The sequence below is a fragment of the Pholcus phalangioides genome, unplaced genomic scaffold, assembly GCF_987345545.1.
Source record: "Pholcus phalangioides strain wild (caught in Gottingen) unplaced genomic scaffold, Ppha-v1.0 ptg000008l_1, whole genome shotgun sequence".
NCBI classification, from domain to species: domain Eukaryota; kingdom Metazoa; phylum Arthropoda; class Arachnida; order Araneae; family Pholcidae; genus Pholcus; species Pholcus phalangioides.
This window is the reverse complement of record NW_028301601.1, coordinates 9,934,756-9,956,032: the sequence shown is the minus strand read 5'-3', so window position 1 is coordinate 9,956,032 and position 21,277 is coordinate 9,934,756. Positions and strand designations below refer to the sequence as shown.

The following is a 21,277-nucleotide window of genomic DNA, read 5'->3' as shown; positions in this document are numbered from 1 at the left end:
TGTTGTGGGAATTGGGAAAAGTGACGTTACCGCAGTTGCGCACGCTATCGTCCTCCTTTCTCAGTTTTCGAAACTGGCAACTCTAGACTGACCGTATTTCACGGGGGTTTCGGGGAGAGAACACTTCGGGAGATAAACATTTTTATTTAAGATTTCAGTCTAGAATTTAAATTTAAGTGAGACTGTTTCCGAAAACGCAACGGGTAAAAATGCGACATTTCTCACCAGAAAAATACGGGTGCGTCCCACAAAATTTCAATCATATGGTCAATCCGGATCAAGCGCTATGACGTCTTTTGTTTGCGACAATGCGATTGGCAACGGCATTTACATACGACAAGGGCGAGCGTGAATGAATGGGTTGTAAAATGTAGTAGTTGTAAAGACAGGAGTCACGTGCGTGTGAATGTTTGTCCCGTAAATAAATAACATCATGTGGTTCGTGAAGCATCATTGCCTCGATATGGATCTGTGTCACAAGTTCGTCAAGAAAAAATCCTCAACAATAGGCTGAGATAATCTTTTCCCCTGTGTTCGATTGCTTTCCCATTGTTGGTGTTTTAATATTTTTTTTGGGGGGAAAAAAAAAGCAATGAACGCTGTTGTTGCTCTGTGTACGTTTTGCGAACTGCACGGCCCGAGTGTTTCGTTCTGCACCCAAGCCTTCAGGGAAGACCAAGAGTTCCATCTGTCGGGTTGCAACAGCACCAAGAACTCCCAGGGCAGCTCAACGAAGTCCTGGTACGGGCCCACGTCCCTGGTCAAGGGTCGGCGGGGCAAGAACGCTTTCTCCATTCCACCCCTCAGATCAGATGGCTGCGAAGTAAGATCATGGCATTCATGCTCAGCATGAACATGTTAATTTTCCAATTGATTATGTCATAGTTTGCTTCTGTGTTGTTAAAAAAAAAAAAAGAAGTCCCATTGTTGAAAACAAAAATTCATTGTCATTGGTGACCATTGTTAGTTTTGTTGTTATCTGAAAGATCATTTTTAATCTTTTTATTGTGGTGTTTGTTATACCGTCAATGTCAAACCATTGTTTGAAATATATACGTAAATATCTAATGAGATGATCTTCATATTGTTGAAAAATCCATTGTTGTGGTATTTTTGAGCATGGCCGGCGGACAAAATTTGTGCCCCAAGGGCCCAGCACGAATCATATTATTTTTACGCCATAAATTTTCAATAGAGGCTTCCACACACATACCGAAGATCTCAGCCGGGGAGGGATCCATCTGTCGGGTTGCAACAGCACCAAGAACTCCCAGGGCATCTCAACGGTGTCCTGGTACAGGCCTTTGTGGCCAAGGGGTTGACGGGACAAGAATGTAGTCTCTTCTTCATCCCCTTAGATTAGACGGCTGTGAAGTAAGATCATGACATCATGCTCATTATGAACATGTTAGTTTTCCAGTTGATTATATTCAGTTTGCTTCTGTGTTGTTCGAAAAGCTGTTTTCACCTTCGTCATTCTTTGACAACAAATTAGCTGGATTCATTTATTGTTGACAATTGTTAGTTTTGGTATCTCGAAAGATCACTTTTAGGCCTTTTTTTGTGATGTTTGTTGCACTTTCACTATCAAAACATTGTTGCGACATTTCATAAGTTGAATGTATATCATATAGTATGGTTTATCATTTTTACCAACTATGCACTCGATACTCTCTGTACAACGATACTCTCGGGTATTATGCATAATCTCCAGTAAAAGTGATAATTTTTTAATACTTATTAAATTTACAATTGATGTTTGTTTACTATGCATAATCACTGGTGAACCTGATAAATTTAAGGAAATTTATCAAACTTGCCAAAATTCTTTGCGATTATGCATAGTAACTGGATTCATTACATTTACCGTAACATATTCATCGACTTGTCCAGGACTTGGAGACCTCCTTCATATGCTAGCAGATATTTGCTGACATAATTTCTGATAGTTTTATGTTGTGACCAGACTTCAATTCAGTTACGAAAAAATGAGGCATCAATGTCTGTTTCATAGTTGCCGTGGCGACCTGGCGCCTGGAATTTGTCAAGTCCTGCTTAAACAATCTAATTAAAAAAATGAATTTTTTCATTTGATATAAATTTGAAAAATAATTTGGCGATTGGCAGTTGCTGTGATTTGAATAATGTGAAAAATATTCATTATTATTATTATTATTATGCATTGACGATAATAATAAGTAGTAAAAAAATTGCATTATATATTTTTTCAGGGGTGTACTTCGATGAATGCAAAGATTAAAGGCATCATAAGCAACGACCATGAAGCGAGAGTCAGTTACATCAGCAGCCAATACCCACTGCATCCTAATCTTTTCAGTATCGTGAGACAAGCTTGTGTCCGAAGTTTGAGTTGTGAGGTAATAATCGTTCTTTCAAACCGAGCACAGCTCACATCTATCACCATCTATGGGGGATTTACTACCTAGTGAGTTGTGCCGGAAGTGTGTGTAACTGTGTGTGTGTGTTACACTTCCGCGTATGTAGCATTGTGTTTGATTTTTTCAGTGTCGCTATCTATATTTCAGAAGTTGATCATTTGATCATTTTTGTCGCACCACGGTCATTTTCTGCACATGAGGGCTAATTAGACCGGGACATACAATTTATTGCCGATTCCGAATGGCAGGCTTGTTTTTTATACTCGTCGAGAGGTTGGTGCGCTAACCCCTCGATGGGGGGCTCCCTGCGGTAGCAGTTTTTGCTGCGGTCATGTCGCCATTTTTGTTGTATCCCTGTGTCAGGAAAGTTTTCTGACAAGGACGAACCAGGTATCAAACTCGCGACACCTCTAAACATCCTTTGGTACTTTAGGCGAGTATCTTACCGACCTGGGCTACCGCGCCCCTTATTTCAGAAGTGAAGTGAGTGATGTGTTATGATGTACATTTGTACTGTTTGTAGGTCTGTGGCTCTTTGTGGCAAGACTTATTAAAGGGGAGATCGGCTCACATTCGTGCCTATAATAAACACTATAGTCTCTCTCAATCACTAACTGAACTCAGTAATCAGAATTGTGTGTGTGTTTAAATGCATTGGCCTCACCAGAAAACCTCTTGGTACACGAAGGGCTTTCGATGACCTTGACTAAAGACAATACTGTCAGACTTGTTGTGAATGACAAGGAAATTGTCCCAGGGTGACATCTTCAGAAAGTTTTGGAAAAATTGCCATTGATTCTGCTCATTTAAATCTGCACAAAAATAATAAAAATCTGGCGGAATTGTTATGTGCCACTCCAAAAAAATTGCAAATATTAATATTTTGAACGGCAATAGAGGCCAAGATCGAATTTAAAACCCCATAGTCTTAGAGTGACATTATTCAAGGAACACATGATCAGGTTATAACCATTGGATAAAACTAGGTTTGCCAGATTCCAAAACTGAGATAGGAGGGTACATTGCCTGCACACCCCTGATAGCTTCAATTTCCCAAATTTTCACAACAGATGGCACCACTATATTGGTGTGTGGGGGGGACGGGACCTCACCACCATAATAAATTTTCCCAATTGAATCAGAACTGCTAAAAAAAGAGCAAAAAAAGAACAAATACCAATTCATCTCCCTTCCCTTATGATGAATCGTTCCTACTGGCTGGTCAGTTTTATTGCTGTATCCTTAGAAGCAGGGCTGCAAATAGATGCTTTGTTAGCCAGGGGCAAGTATGCATATAGGTGCCCCCGAGTATTGTAAAAAGAGCGGTTATTAAATGATGAATTCTGCACCCCCCCCCCCAGTTCAGCACCAGGGTGACCAAGACCCACCTGCTCCCTCCCTTTTCCCGATTGCTGTCCTGTGCTTAGATTTTTTTCTTTTAAAAGCATTGCTTTTTTTGCCAGCGATGATTTGTAAATCACCATAAGAAATGGCGTTGAATGCTTTTTGCGTGCTATTCCCTTTATTTCTGAATGGAAGCGGTAACATTTCCCCCTTCCTCCCCACACCAGTTTATGGTGATAGATGTCGGTGAGCAAACAATGGTATTCTCAAAATGGATGTTGTGGTTGTCTTCTTTCAGAGCTGTTTTTTGGACTATGTTTTTCATGCATATAGAAACGTCCTCTCCACTTGTCAATACAAGATTCATCGAAAGACTGGTTATTTACGGAGATGAAGATTACAAGGAAGAAAATTCATCACTGCCCCCACGGGGACTCGAACCCCGGTCTCTCGCTTGCCGGATGAGTGCTCTACCATCTAAGCTATGGAAGCAGAATATTTCAACCTTGGAGCGTATATATATGTTGAAAGGTGCCATACATGGACGGCGTCAACAATCATATATATTCAACATATATATCAACAGTATTCAACATATATATCAACAATATTCAACATATATATACGCTCCAAGGTTGAAATATTCTATCTGCTTCCATAGCTTAGATGGTAGAGCACTCGCCCGGCAAGCGAGAGACCGGGGATGAATTTTCTTCCTTGTAATCTTCATCTCCACAAATAACCAGTCTTTCCATGTTTTTCATATTATACTGTAGCAAGAATGGGGGCAGGGTTGGAATAGAATCTGCCCTTCTTCGAGTCAATTTGGGTTCTTGTATTATGGTAATTTATATGGCAATTGGTAAAAGCGTGTAAACATGTGTGAAGGCACAAACAATCATGTCCTTGAAGAGGTTTCAGAGTAAATTTTCCAGAAATAAAAGAGAAGAAAAATGATTTTGGAAACCTCAGAAGGACGACAAAAGGGTGAATTTGATAAAACATAGGATGATGCGTAAAATGACATAAAAAAGGGGGACATGTCTGGTTACCTTGGATAAAACCAAGCTGATTCATCATTAACCATTAACGTGCAGTGTGACATCAGTATTATTGTTACAACCAGTATCTGTCCCCCTATGCTGTTTTTCAAACAATTAAACGTCACATTTGAACAGAAAACAGGGTTTTTCACCCTTGATGAGTATACTGGTGGATTTTGTAAGGTATCTTAGGTCAGGTGCAGCACACAAGCAAAGACGGAGAGAAAAAAAGTGTTTCTAGAAGAGAAGCTGGAGAGCCAAAAAAGAGATATAGAGGAGGGAAAACATGTTACTACATGTCTTTGTGCTGAGGTTTATATTATTTAAATGGGTTTTTTCAATTCAGTTCCAGTAATCCAACGATTTCAGCAATCTGGCAGACCCTGGTCTGATATGTGCTGGATTAGCGAGAGCTACTGTCATAGGTGCCAATGCTTTCAATTTTTCAGCCTTATTAAAATCTTCTGGTTGGAAATCAGATTCTTCTGATTTTTCGTATCTTCAAAGAAAAATCGCTAAAAGTCCGCAAATTGTGCTTTGTTTGAATAGAAAATCCTTATAAAAATACTCTTCCAGTCCTTACAATTTCAGGCTGACCCCGGTTTCTCAGGAAATGTATGGGGAATGAGGATTTCAAGTATGGAAAATCAGTAATTGTGGCCAAATACGATGCTAAAAGCATGCAAAGTGGCCAATTATTGCAAAAAAAATCAGGACAGCAAAAAATTCATCCCGGAAAAATGACATTTATATATGGCTACCTGCATTGGCGTACGCAAATGGGGGTGGGGGTTTTGGGGTTCTAACCCCCTCCAGCCGAGATTATAGTATTATTTTGCAGGAAAAAACTTAAACCCCCCCCCCCCTCCTTGAGAAAAAAAAAAATTTAAACCCCTTCCTTTGAGAAAATTCTGCATACGCCTATGTCACCCGTTGAAATAAAAAAAAAAGTCTCCCGGGTTTTCCCTTTTATTTGTGTGATGTTTTCTTTGATGCGGAATGTTGCATCACGTGATAAACTACAGATTTTTCAAGTCTGTGAATTGGCACCTATGTACCGTACTTAATTTTTTTCATATTCTTTTGAGGATGACACGTTGGGACCCTTTCCTTGTGAGTGCATTTTGCGCTGAATATGTTTTTTTTGTTGAAAACTTCGATATTTTCTATTTCAAGAAAGAATCCATTGTTAGTAAACTCATAGTTTACCAATCTCTGTATAATATCTATCATATTTTTGATTTAATATGGAAATATTCTTTAAGCTGTTATAGAGTTATCAGGGATTTATAATGTCAAAGACAATATTAAGTTGGTATTTGTAGGTGAGTTTTTTTTGTTAAAAATTATAATTTTTTTCATTCATATTTCACAGGTGTGTCCAGGGCGTGAAGGACCAATATTTTTTGGCGATAACCATAGAGGACACGTGTTTAGTCACACATTTTTCCTGAAAGACACCATGGCTAGAGGTCTTCAGAGTTGGTACAGCATCATTATTGTGATGATGGATCAGATATTTTTACTCAATTCGTGGCAATTTCTGGTGAAGAATATTCAGTACATTATCCGAGAGCTTAAGGGACAGACGGTGAAGGTTTGTTCCCCCTTCTGGTTTCGACACTCAGTCTATTTTTTATATATGCTATTGTAATGCTTCATACACTCCCAGATTTTTTTTTTGTGTATCCAAATATTAGCAGACAACAAAATGAAAGAAAACAATGTAATTTTTCATCCAGAATTATTTATTTATGTTGAATCGATCAAATTTGTTAAAGTCCTTTCTATCTAATTTACAAAATAACTTGACATCAGATTTTTGACGTTTAAATTCACTTGCAACATTCACAGATCAGGAAAGTATATGGCTCGTTATTGAATCAAAAAATTTTCACCAACAATCATACCGAGATCTTTTACGCCCACACTCATCGTCTATGTTTGATGAGCATATGCCCATGGGATCAGCTAATTAGGTGATTCGTCCAGTTCTTCAGTATCCCTCCATTTACTTGAAATCCTAGAACCAATCATTCCCAGAGGTACTGTGATGGAGTCGCTTGAAGGGGCATAAAAAAAAAGAAAAACACAATATTGAAATTATTGCGTTATGTAGAGCCTCCGTCAACAAAAGAAAACAATCAACAAAAATTAATATAAGTCAAACAAAAGGGTTAACGATACAAAATTCATTTATTAAATTATTATAAATGAAAATAAGGATAAATAATCCTTTTTGAATAAATTATAAATAAATTATTCAAAAAGGGAGATCCACATCCAACGTGCTTATTAATATTGAACATATATTATCCTGATATATGCCTACTAATAAATGGTCTCGTTTTGTTCTTTCATTGAGAGAGGTATACATATGTGAATTTCAACTAAATTACTATGGCACTTGCCACCAAATATTTATCTCCCTGACGCATCTCAACCCCAGAACTTTTTCCTGCTATCTAGAAAAAAACTGCATCACAAGCTCCTTTCGTCCTTCTCCCTCTCTAACCTCCATGCACTTCCACTACAGGTAAAAAGACCCTGTTTTTCCAAACACCCTCCTCGTTATATGGGCCAGATGGTATTGCCGGTCTTCCAAGAAGAATTGCTTCTTGGAACTCGGCGGTTCACTTCATGTCCATGGCTCTATTATTCTCAGAGGCAGTGGAGGCACCTTAAACTCTTAACACCGTCTGTGGTTCACAGTGTTACAGTACAGGGGGATGGAGAAAAGACCATCATTGACCTTTCTGAGAAATGGTTGGTTTTGATGAAGCACAGCAAGTGTTGCAATGGCCTACCGATCATCGTAGGAAGGTGAAAATTAACCAGACATCTGTAGGAAACTCAGGCAAAAATGAATGAATTAATTAAAACTTTCCAGACCAGCCGGTGATGATTAAGTGCCACAACACTAAATATTAGAGTTAAAACTTCATGTCAAATCATGAGATTAGTGGCAGTAAGTGTATGGGGGAACTCAACCAAGGGTTTTATATAAACAGACTTAAACAAAGAAATTTCCTGACCAGTTGATTGACTGGACATTTTTGTTTTCAAATGAAAAATGAAGAAAAATCGGGTTAAAGTTAGCCGCAATGATCCATGTATGTGTGTGAAGCTGCTTTTGCAATGAAGTTCCTACAGTGGAGGCAAATAAACGCAAGACAAAAAAAAGTCTTAACTTCTTGGTCAGTTTCTTTCAGTTAACCAGATTCACAGTTTTCGCCTGGAAGACTTTCTCCAAGGGGATCTATGGAAAGGACTGTAGGCTACACATTAAAAAGTACATATCATAATTCAAGAAACATTGGTCAGTTACATTTCAACCCCCCCCCCCCACAATAGGTGAATAGAAAAAATGCAGCGTGGGGGGGGGGGAGGTGGCAAGATTAAACATTTTGTAAACAGTTATATGGAAAAGAAAAATTAAATTGTCTCGTTTCCATAATACGTCATAATATTAGCTTCTGGGTTTCTTTTGAGTATAGTTGTCAATTAAATTATTTTTATCAGAATCTCTCTCTCTCTCTCTTTCTTTCTTTTGAGTCCTGGTGTGATAACATTAACTGGTGTGTACTGTATGTATAGACATCTCTTGCTTAACATGATTAATTGGTTTCGCAAAATAGTCGCATAAGGTGAGTGCGTAAAGTGAGTTGAATTTAACATGAGAGGATAGGGGGTTAGTTTTCTTCAGAAGGATTAAAAAAAAATGAAGAAAACCCTGCAGCAAGATAACTTTTAAAATGAATTAATTATTTAAACTTACGAATAAATTCGTGAATTTAGGCAATATGAATGAATTAAATTAATACTTTTTCTGTCTTCACTACTTCTGATTGATTGTAGCGAGCATGGATGCTTTCTTTCCTGAAGAGCCTGGTATGACATGCTGATAACTCTTTTTAATGAAACAGTCGAGATTTGGCTGACAAGCAGCATTCGTAGTCTATTTATAAAAGCATAAGTAGCAAATCCAGAGAATTACTGCATATTTCTTGAAAGTATGAAAATTCTCGTTTCGTTGGAGCCGCTTTTTTAGATTAAAATTCTTATGGCATTTTGAATGTGCTACAGAATGTTGTTCATTAGTGAGATCTAGTAAGCTATATATTTGAGAATTTCTCTCATCAGCAACATCATCGAATCTAACGGATTTCATAATCAAAGTGTTTAACTACGCTATTCATTCAATTGCAATCCCATTTTCAGGATTAAAGTTCCAGACCAAATTTTGCAGTTTGCAATTTCTGAACTTAACTTTTCAAAATCGGGTTAAGTCTGCATAAAAATGATAGATGTCAGCAACAGCAGAACACAAAACAAGCATTATTCGGGCAACATAAATAAGTGACGGCCATACAGGAATGGGCTTAAGTATTTTGTGGCCGGTGAGAAAACATATTTGCTTCCCTCTAAAATGGTATTTCTCCAATCCTCTAGTGTCCTCAGCACCTTGGCGTAGGCCTGGTTTACATTAGCACCCAAGAAAAACTATCAAACTATGTTCCATATCATTAGAAATATATGACATTCATATTTGTTATAGGCATCTTTTTCTCAGCCACCTTGTTGGGCAGTTTGCCTGTTGTGGCCTTGTATTTGTTAAAAAAAAAAAAACTTTTTTTTTTTTCATGCGAGCACAACTCAGGTCTATCGCCATCGGCAATTTACTACCTAGTGAGTTGTGCCAGAAGTGTAAATATGTGTACCTAACAGTCTGAGTGCATATCTAGTGTTGTGTATGACTTTTTTAGTGCTGCCATCTATATCTCAGAAGTGAAGTGTAATGATTGAATAATTGTACTGTTTGTAGGATTGTTGCTCTCTGTGGCGAGACTTGAAAAAAAGAACTTGGGGCAATAAATTTGGGCCAATGTTAGAAATTGTAAGTGTGCCCGCAGCACTTGAAAATTGAGAACCACTGCTTTGTAAGCATGGCCCGAGAAAAATGTGGGGGCTCATAGGGCTCGGAATGATTTTTATTAATTTTGTTTTTTTATCTTATAATTCACTATAGAAGGACCCATGAGACATCTGTCCTGGGTCCATTGAAGGTCACAGACTAAGGACCATGTTGCAAAATGTGGAGGGGTGGGAGGCATGTATTATATGTGTGTTGTCAATATCTCTAATGCACCATATTAAATATGTCATTAAAGGGAGAACTCGAGTGCTCTTTTCTAGTCCAGTTCCTGGGACATCAAACCTATGTATTCTCTTGTCTTGGGGCAGGGCCTGTTTCCTGGCATGGGCAAACAGGGCACATGCAAAAGCATCTAGATACTACCAAGCCTCCAATTTAGGAGGCTTTGCATGTGCCCAGGGTTCCCGAAATTCGGCTGCTTTTTTGCATTATAGTCACGGGACCCTCCTCTACATCTCTGGCTCAAAAAGAACACTGTGTATATAAGGGGGGGTCTCAAGTCATATTTGCCCAGGGCCCGAGATACAAATGCCTGGCTTAGGGGACTGTCAAAAACCTCGATCTGTGGTTCCTACACTGTCTTGGACAGGAGTTATGCTATTACTTTGTTAAGAAGTCAACATGCAACTTAATGTAATCAAAGTATTTTTATTTTGTTTTGCGGCTCCCTTAAAATTTAGCTGTCTGTTGATGCTGTACCCTTCACACCTGTCCAAGTCCGGCCCCACGGGCCATACATACACTCAGAATACTCATTCAGGCATGTATGAATTGGTTAAAAATTCTGTAAAGGAGTGTGTGCAGTTAAGTAAGTTAGTAAGTGAACTTATATGACAATAGTTCACTTCTCGCTTCTGTACTCATTCACAGATGTTTATCAATTAGAGAGGTTGTTATTGAGTCAGTTTTCTCGTGCTCTTAGATTGATTTTTGATTTCTCTTGAAGGGTTCAAGCTTTTATTTAGGAAATTTCTCTTAATATATTTACAGGTCTTTAATGCAGAGCACAATCAGCATGTTGCTCCACTGAACAGTGCCATTGGAATGAATATCAAATCCTTCCGTAGACTGAGAGGCAATGTCAAATCACGGTCTATCATGGACTTGACTGGTAACAAGGCAGTGTTTATAGATTTGCACATGTGGTTTACGTGGATTTTAAAAGCTGGAGCTGAGCGAGTCGTGGAAAAAATTATGGAGATATATCCGTTTGAGAGAAAAATAATTGATTTTGAGCGTGAAGAAGGTATAATAAAGTTTTCTTTGATATGCATTATTTTTTTTTCACTTCCTACCAATTCATACCTTTGTATCATTATATTATACAATGAAATACCTGTAGAACGTTATTCGGGGGACCAGAGAAACATATTGTAGGGTTACCAGACATCCTCTTTTAGGAAGACACATCCCCCTTTGCGATATCATTTCCAACATTCTTCTACATTATATGTTTAGGTTTCTGGAATTATATGTTTCAGAGTGGAAAAAACAAAAAAATATCTTGTTTCTTTCCCCCCCCCCCCTACATTTGTACACGCTTTGACCAATCGTCGTCAAAATTTACAGAATAAAAGAACCCAATTTGCCTTCAAGCATGGCAGATGTTACTTTAACCACGGCCCAGCTTGCTCTATTATAACATGAAAAAGATAGTCTGAAAAACAGCTTTGAAAGAACAAAACTATAACCAGTGTCATCTTAGAGCATGGGACCACCTGGACATGGCCTGGGGGGCCTCAAGTATAAAGAAGGCATCATGGAAATTAGATCTGGTGAAATTTTTATAGCGAGTCGTGGAAAAAATTATGGAGATATATCCATTTGAGAGAAAAATAATTGATTTCGAGCGTGAAGAAGGTATAATAAAGTTTTCTTTGATATGCATGATTTTTTTTTCACTTCCTACCAATTCATACCTTTGTATCATTATATTATACAATGAAATACCTGTAGAACGTTATTCGGGGGACCAGAGAAACATATTGTAGGGTTACCAGACATCCTCTTTTAGGAAGACACATCCCCCTTTGCGATATCATTTCCAACATTCTTCTATGTTTAGATTTCTGGAATTATATGTTTCAGAGTGGAAAAAACAAAAAAATATCTCTTGTTTCTTCCCCCCCCCCCTACATTTGTACACGCTTTGACCAATCGTCGTCAAAATTCCCAGAATAAAAGAACCCAATTTGCCTTCAAGCATGGCAGATGTTACTTTAACCACGGCCCAGCTTGCTCTATTATAACATGAAAAAGATAGTCTGAAAAACAGCTTTGAAAGAACAAAACTATAACCAGTGTCATCTTAGAGCATGGGACCACCTGGACATGGCCTGGGGGGCCTCAAGTATAAACAAGGCATCATGGAAATTAGATCTGGTGAAATTTTTATAGCGAGTTTGTAAATTTGGTAGCAGGTGTTTCTAGCCAGGTCGGGGATGCCAGAAAAATTGCTTTGCTTGTGATGCTATCAAGATCTGTGATGTTATTTAAGCATCCATTTTGAGATTACCATTGTTTGCTCACCAACAGTTAATGCCATATACTGTAGTGGGGAGGGAGGGAGGTGTGAACTCTTCCATTCAGAAAAAAAAATGCTCGTCAATGCTGATTCCCATGGAAAAAACTTCTCTGGCAAAAAAAAAACACCTTCTGAGGGTTAGAGAAAGAAAACTCCTTTCCTCGCTCCTGGCAAAGTAATGAAACTGACCAGACTGTGAACAATTCGTAAAAAGTGAGGAGAGAGAGAGGGATCATTATATTGTTCTTTTTTTAGTGGTTCTGTTTTAGTTAGGAAAGGTGATGGGTAGGGTTACCAACCAATCCTCTTTTTGATGTCATTTCAAGCGTCCTCCTACGTTTTGGAAAATTCACCCTTTTGTCCACCCTTTTCAGGTTTCCGGAATTATTTTTCTTTTTTTCTAAGGAAAACATACATTTCTTCATTGATATAAGTGTTTTTGTGCTTCCCCCCCCCCCCCATGCATTCACCAATAACTGTCAAAATTCCCAGAATTTTTGTCTGTTTCTGCTTTTTTTTATCGGTTCTGAAAAAACTATTGGTGGGAAAAATTATTATTGTGCCCAGTTTTTTTTTAGGTTGGAACACTGGCGCCATCTATTGTGAAAATTGGGGTGAGTGCGCAGGTATCCTGCTTTCTCAGTTTTTGAATCTGGTAACCCTAGTGATGGGTGGCTTTTTTGTTAGCATAGTGGCACCATCTGTTACATAGAAATTGGAAAAAGTAATGCTACCAAAGAGGTGTGCACACAATTATCCCCTCCTTTGTCAATTTTGAATCTGGTAACCCTACATATCGTTATGAAGGATTGTCGTTATAAATGGAACATAACTAACTAACATGACACATTAACTATGAAAAGTGCATCGGTACCAGAAAGTAATATTGCTATATAAGCGATTGGCATTATAAAGGGTGTCAATATATATTGGAGTTTTTTTCCCACTATATATAAAAGAGGTTTGCATACCCCCTAGAAATGGGTGTGATGTGTATACCACCAAAAAAGTATGAGAAGCTTGCATATCCATCTTGTATATTGTGCCATAACTTGTGGTTTGAATTTCTTATTATTTAACTCATTCCTTCCCATCACTTATTTTTTTTATTTACTTGCAAATAGTGTGTCCTGTATTGTATGCCCATACTGAGTTGGCCTCTGACATTGACGCACAAAGGGAGGATTCATTTTCCGAGGGGAAATGGGAGAAAAGGGAAGAAAACATTCACTAAAATAGTACAAAAGATGTGAAAGGAAAATACAAACCTGCTCCTTTCCCCTGCAACCCTTTTACCGAAAGAAGATAAATGGAATCGCCCATTGGGACATTTCATGATGTAGCCAGAGGCCAACTCAGCATGGGTGTACAATACCTTTGGAGGGAACCTGTACCACAGGCTGGGAAGCATTGAACTAAGATTTATAATTTAGAATGTTTAGAAACTCCAATACGTGTTTTGCCTTGAAAATTTACAAAGTTTGTGTTGAAATTATGTCATATCTGATTTTTTTTTTAAATTGTTTTTCAGAAACTGAAGAAGGTTTCATAAAAGTTCACATTAAATATGATCATGAGGACTGTTTGCCAGAGATGACAAACGAGAACCATCATCAAATTAAAACGGTTGAGAACAACGATGAGTCGAATGCTCAAGAGCTTCGATTTGTATTCAAATCAATCAAAGATATTTACAAGGTTCTATTCGAAATTTCCAATATTTCTGACTTTCTATTCTTTTGTTATATTTCTGACTCTTTCTGGAGCTGTTTTATTTATTTTCAATTAATTATTATGAAATGATAAACCAGTTGTGCACAACCTCTGACCCATGAGCGAAATGCAACTTTCCATGGGGTTCCATTGGGCCCTCGAAAAGTGTTTGGGTTGAAAAGTTTCAATACACACAATACAAGATACCTTGGTTTTCGTTGATAATTTGTCCGAAAACAAATGGCAAAATCCAAAACCGATGAAAACGGAGGCAATTATTTCCATATGAATCAATATAAATCCAATTAATTTGTTATAGACACTTCAAAATAATACAGAAAACACATTTTATAGGAACTAAAAATGTAGAGTTCAATGTCAAAAACAATCAGAAATTGATATGAAATGAATATAAATAACTAATGTAAAGAATAAATGAACATTTGATTTAACATGGCATTTACATTTTCATACCTTTCTGAGGAAGGCATATGGAATATGGCAAGGAGGAGGGAGAGAGGTGCAGATAGAACTTAGGTATCAAGATACTATCTGGGGCCACTTCCCATCTTGGTCTTGTGGCACTAGGATCAGCTTCAGAGTCAGTGGACCTATGTCACTCAAGAAAGCTGTCCAAAGAGGTCTGTTTCTGCCGCCTCTTCACGATTTGCTTAAAATGGGGCATGGCCTTCTTCTGGAAGGGCTGCTGGCTCTGGAAATTTTCTGTGGTCCCATGGAATTGTTTGGCTAGATACACAGGGTAATGCGAACAAAACGTGAAATACGCCACGCTGAGCAGAACAAAAATTGGCAGCGAGCACATGGGCATTGGGACATAATCCGAGGCAACTGATGAAAACTGAGACAAATTTTTTCGCAGAAAAAAATCAACGAAAACCAAAACCGATGACAACCGAAGTCAACAAAAACCGAGGTATTATTGTATTTTCATATTTGATCCTATTTCCTCAATAAAAATACAGGAAATCGGAAATCCTCCATGTTAAAATATGGGAGCAGTTGCTAATTAATGCCGAAAAAGTTGTCCTAGACAAGTGAGTGAAGCTGCCATTTATCACTAAACTCACTTAAAAATTCTTGAAAAATCAAACCTCAAGCAGTTCATTACTGTTGATTCAATGGACAGAGCTGTTATCAAAGCATTCACAGCACTGTTATTGGTAACAGCACTGAATGCACCCATGTGATCACATAATTTCATACAATTATCGTACATTCAGTATTCAAAATATAACAGTGAAGAGAAAGCTATTGGCAGCATCTCTTATTCGAAATCAAAGCCCAATTACTAAACAGTGGAAATGAATGTGAAATCAGAAACATATTTAGGGCTGGTCCTATTAATCAAACAATTGTTAATTGCAGCTAATATTTTTAATCGATTTAATCAATCAATCTGGTTCAAATTTAAATAAAATGTTCACTAAAAGTTAGTAAATTAACTCAGTTTATTTAAGGAAAACAATTAAATGTCTTAAATTATTTTCCTACTCGTAACATTTTAGATGAATAACCATATTTAAATGTTGAATCAATAATTTCTCATGAAATTTTTCAGCATTGGGAAATACAAGTCAATTACATGGAAACTGGTGCGGATTTCGGTTCCAAATTGAGTGTGATGGGTGTTTCAAAAGAAAAAGCCCAAAATATATTGTCTCCACTGCGAATAGCAGCTTTGGCGTATAATCATATATTCAGGAAGCATTTACCATTTGGGAGTGAAACTTCCCCTCCCCCCTCTCTCTTAGATATCTCCTATAGTTTCTAAAGGAATATATAAAGATCAAAAGTTTAGTTTTCAAATCGGTGACTCACCTAAAATTACCAATTTAAAAAAAAAACGGCAAGATACAAGTTAAGAAATTCCATGCTATGACAAGTATGTTCAGCGTATTAAATTGCTTAATGCGGGTAACCAGAATATATATTCTGCTATATATTCTATTCCTATGCTTGTTCACATCTAGGACATAAGTGCGTGCAATGAATAAATATATTTTCATAGCATCACACACAATTAATATTGTTGTGCCAGTCACCGGGTCTCATTGAACTTCTGTCACCAGATCGTCCTGTCATGAGGATCTCTCGGATTCTTCGCTGGGTACTTAAAGATGGGTAAAAACTCACTGAAACATCTTTATTTACATCAACTAGAAGTCCTGTTAAAACTATTACAGCCTTCCAAAACGTACGCCTTTTCCCTTCGAATTCTACTGTCAGAGTCTCCTTTAGAATCTCGCTCGTCTATTCTAACAATCGCATGGCACACATATCTTGCATGCATTCACAAGCCTTTTCAAATTTCTACCCTTCATATAACATTATATAGTCGCCAAGACTATGTTTGTTACGAATAGTTAGCATTCGAAAACATTTTTTTTAAAATTAATCAACTGATCAATTAAAAAAATGTTGATTAACCGGTTGAAAATTTTAGTTGATACCAAGCGTCATAATTTCTTTTATTTCAGGTTCTAGGACATGAGAAATTTCATTGCTTAGCGTATCACACTATTGTGGGCAATCAGATAATCATCAAATCCAAATTCTTGTCACTCATGAAATCCATCATAACACACATGAAAGTAAGTACGTCTCATTTCAAAATTTATAAAAATTCCTTTTAAGTGATGATAATTATATATAGAGAATGATGGAAAATTACTTTTGTTTTCCCAGGATTTGATACCTACCGGTTGCTATCGTCCAATTTATTATTCAGTGACTTATGAGGACTCTTGGAAATGCAATTTCTTAGGACTGTTGCCAGATACGCGTGTTCCGGATCATGTGCATTCTTCGGAACTTCACATTGAAATCAATGTTACCAAAAAAGACGAACTCAAAGATATTGAATCTGTTAATGATTTCGACTTTGTGTTTCATACAACTGCACAGATTCCTGATAAAGGTAATACAATTTTTAAACTAATATACACAAATCATTAGTTCATTGTTATGAGGAGTTGTCAAATGATTGTTGAAAGCGTTGCTAAGTGAAGTTGTTTTTCAAGTGATATCTGATGGGCTCAGTCTACGTTGGCATGGCATTGTTGTTACCACCATAAAATGCATTTATGAACATTTAATTCGCAACAAAAAGTTTTAATTGATTCAGATAGTTGCTCCATACTATAAAGTGGTTTATTGTGTACCACACAGAAAGTAGCTTCAGGGCAACTTCATTTACACTTTCGGATGGTAGATAGTTCAAAATGCCAATGTTATTAGAGCACCCTCGAAGGAACAAACACTGATGAGGAATTCAAAAACATGTAGAATGGGGCTGTTCAAGGTTCCGATTTGCTGACTTTTGATAACAAGGGGGGGGGGGTTGATAATGCTTATGTCATCAACCACCCTTTATGAAAATATGAACTATTTTTAATGGCATCTTACTCGGTGCGCCAAAAATGAGAAAAATCTTTCGATAGTTTGTGGGCACTTGAAGTAATATCCCCCCCCCCCCATCCATTGACAAGTAACCTACAGAGCCACTTTAGTGACCTCTAAATATTTCGGGAATCCAAGTGATTTGGAATGGCCACTTAAGTGCTCTGGAACTGTGCATCGCATCACTCAAATGATCCATAATTATATGCCGCGGATCACTTAAATAATCTGAGAATATGCCGCGGGTAACTTGAGTGATGTAGAACCACACTGGGGGCCACTTAAGTGCTTTAAAACTATGTCACATGTCACTCAAGGGATCTCTAAATGTGTCACGGATCGCTTAAGTGTTCTGGAACTGTGTCCCGGGCCATTTAAGTGATCTGAAAATATGCCACAGGCCACTTAAATGTTCTGGAATTGTACCACGGGACACTTAAGCAGGGAGGGAGGGGGGTAAAAAATGGCTAAAAATGTGCTTACGCTCATAATAATACTATTCGGGTAGCGGTTTTGAAATATTGTAAAAAAAACATCATTTGGGGAGGGGGGGGGTGTTTATCATAATAAAGGATATTATTGTATTGAGAGGAGTTTAAGATTAGACTATAGGCAATTCAAATTAAGATTTAAAAAAATATTGGCGGGGAGGGATTTATTGCTATATATCGAGTATGGTTGTAATGAAGTTCCACTGCATCATGCTAATAATTTCAAGTCATTTACAACACTCTGTAAATATAGTTAGTTTTTTGAGACATGCAGCGTTTTCAGGCAACCTAGAAAGGCATTGGAAATGTGAAATATTTGGCAAAAGCCAGGGAAATATGCAAGTATTTAAAAGTAAAGGAAAAATTCTGTGATGAGAAAGAATTGAAGCAGTTGGAGGGCTAAAATTTTAAATTATATTTCTTTCTTCGGGAGTTTTGGTCAGGGAAAGTTAGAGAAATGATCAAGCATATTTTACTGGGGATCCTTACATGACTCCTCCTAACCCTCATTTTTTCCTAATATCTTCACAGTACCACAAGTGTTGACAAGAATGGAGCAAGCGATTATGAGCGACTTGATGCCATTATCAGCATTGGAAAAATTTCTCACTGCTCAAAAAGGAATTTGGATGAAGTGAGTTTCCCCCTTAGTGATATGAAATGAAAATGATTTTCCTTGGAAAATCAGAAATCTATAAGATTCTTGATATTTGGAGGGTATAATGTTTTAGTTGCAACTACCATTCATTTAGAGTCAAGAATGTTGTCTCAAAAGTTATTGGATGTAATGCATAGGTATACACCGCCCCACACCTTCTAATTCAATCCTATCACTTTCTTAACTCTGTTAGTCAATTCGTATTTCACTGCAGATATTGCAGTAATTCAAAATATAAAACAACATTTAGTCTGATCCCTTCGAACAAATTCTTGATGCAGAATTTCGGAAATATGTCAAAAAAAGAAAAGAAAAAAGAGCAGGGCTATAGCATGCCTTCTCGGAGCCCAGAGGAAAACTTTACTTGAGGCTTCCCTGAAAAGGTTATGCTCAGGAAAGGAAGGGTTCGTTTTGGATTGCGGGGTAGCACAGGTTGATAAGATACTTGCCAAAAGTACCAAAGGATGTTTAGAGGTGTCGTGAGTTTTATGCCCTGTTTGTGTATCTTTGTCAGCAACTTTACTGACACAGGGGTACAACAGAAACAGCGACATGACCACGTAAGAAGATTGCTATTATAGGGAGTCTCACATCAAAGGGTTAGTGCACCAACCTCTCGATGAGTATAACAAAAATTCTGCCATTCGGAATCAGCAATAAATTGTAAGTCCCGGGTTAATTAGCCCTCGTGTGCAGAAAATGACCATGGTGTTACAAAAATTATCAATGATCGTTTTAGATGCTAGTCCCTCTTGCAGATTACTTTAAACAAGAAACTTAAAATTTCCAAGAAGTAAGCAAAACAAGTGTACTTTTTTCTTTGTGGGGGCATTGCCTCGGTTGTCCCAGCCTATTTATGGGCCTGAAAAATAGTATACATTCTTGGTCAAATTGGCATTATTTTATCCAAAGAAAACAAATCTCACTGTAGATAAAGATGATTTTTTGTTGTTGGTTTGCCGTATATGTTTAAACATGATATCTATCAAAACTGATTACTCTTGACATGAACTTGATGCCTGGAATAACTGGGCATTTGATGCCAAGAAAAAAATAGTTTTGGAGAGGATTTTTATAAATAACTAGCAAAAATACCCAGCGCTGCCCAAGTTTTCTCCATATACTAGAAGCATTGAATAAGCGACAAACCATTGTAATTTACAATGGTTTGTCGCTTCCTTTACATGCCTATTTCTTTATTCTAAAGGAATACACATGTCTGAAACACATTGTTAGGGAACCACAGTAATCAAAGTGAAGATTCCAAAAGTCATTGTTTGAGGTCCAAGAACCATTGTTGTCCAATAGTTTTTTGCTTATATTGGGCATTTGTCTAGCTGTGATGAACTTTTAAAGTAGCCTATTGTTCGATTCGGGTCATGTTTAGTATATTTTTTACTGCCAAAGCTCAGAGTTGGCCAATTCGCAATGGAGCCAGCCCAGTTGACCCCGGCCAATGTCCAAAATTCTACCTTTGCTAGGCCCCCATGATTCGGAGTCATTGGCGTATTTTTTGTGTGATAATTATGGCCATTTATAATTAGTCATAGTTAACCATAATGATTATGGTTAGCTATGGCAACCCTAATGATCAAAGGAATCTGAATATCAATATCTTAGTGATCCATATATGTATAGAGATCAATATATAGGGGCTGGCTAAAGCCTGCAAAAGCCAGAATTTCAGAGTAATTCGGCTGGGTCAACTGGGCTGGCCCATTGCGAATTGGCCAACTTTGGGTTTTGGCAGTAACATATACATAAAATTTGGCGAAGATCTGTTTAAAATTGTAGATTTGTATGTATAGAGAACCCACCGTGGTTTAAGCTTCTAATTCCTTTAGCAAACTGCTAATGATTGATGGATGTCTATTCGTTTCATACCTCCTGTTTGTATTTTTGCAAAAGTAGCTACCACTTCCGCATTCTAAGATTTTCTTTCACATTTCGTGAAAAATGTGACAGTAGCTTTAACCCTGGAACCCTCACACACACACAGACAGAAAATCAATTTTATCTGTATAGATTAAAAAACTGATTTTCATGCAATTGTTTATCTTTTTAAATTTCTTTCAGCAAAGCCAAGGTGCTCTTCTTTTTTTCGAGAACTAAACAACGTACAGAAGATGAATCCGCCAAGCTCCTGAAATCCTTAGACTCTAGAGACTTTGACGAGCCAGTAATGAATTTGTTCCCTTTTGTTCATCTTCTTTTATAAATTATGTCTCCTCTTAAATTTCATTTTCATTAAAATTTTTTTTTTTATTGCAGCTGCTGAAGTTTTGGATGAACGGATTGAGCATTAAATACAAGACTGACGTATTAGCGAATGCAGTACAAAGTTGATGCTACTGCGATATTAAGATTCAAATTTATAAACTCATTTTGTGTAAATAAAAAAACCATCGAGTCTCCACCTTTGTGTTCATCGTTACATTTTGTAAAATTTTTTTGAGATCTATGCTTTATTCTTGTATCCACTAAATTTTTCATATACATCATCCATTACAAATGATGTTCGTTGTCTTTATACTCTAGTGGTCTAGGGCAGTTGTGCCCAAACTTTTTGAAGCGCAACCCCCTTTTGACCAAAAAATTTATCGACGACCCCATACATAGGCTGACCATATATCTCGGTTTTCCAGGACATTCTGATTTTTTCACCAGTAAATGTACTGTGCCAAAAGCCCTTTTCAGAATGCTTGTTCCGATTGTAATAAGGCGATATTGACTTTTCCAAAGATGTATA

General features: G+C 37.4%; 1 protein-coding gene across 2 annotated transcripts; it reads left to right on the top strand.

Annotated features, from left to right (window-relative positions):
- Positions 1 to 311: 311 nt before the first annotated feature.
- Positions 312 to 20,944, top strand: BHD (folliculin). Of its 2 annotated transcripts, XM_089234126.1 has the most exons (10): positions 312 to 823; positions 2,232 to 2,378; positions 6,162 to 6,383; positions 10,713 to 10,968; positions 13,778 to 13,944; positions 16,458 to 16,571; positions 16,666 to 16,897; positions 18,402 to 18,504; positions 20,605 to 20,707; positions 20,800 to 20,944. In XM_089234126.1, the coding sequence occupies exons 1-10, from the start codon at positions 593 to 595 to the stop codon at positions 20,872 to 20,874; spliced, it is 1,650 nt and encodes a 549-aa protein (XP_089090252.1). In that variant the 5' UTR covers positions 312 to 592; the 3' UTR covers positions 20,875 to 20,944. The 2 variants fall into 2 exon arrangements, with proteins under 2 accessions (XP_089090252.1, XP_089090254.1); XM_089234128.1 differs by lacking the exon at positions 18,402 to 18,504 and having other exon boundaries at positions 349 to 823.
- Positions 20,945 to 21,277: the final 333 nt, after the last annotated feature.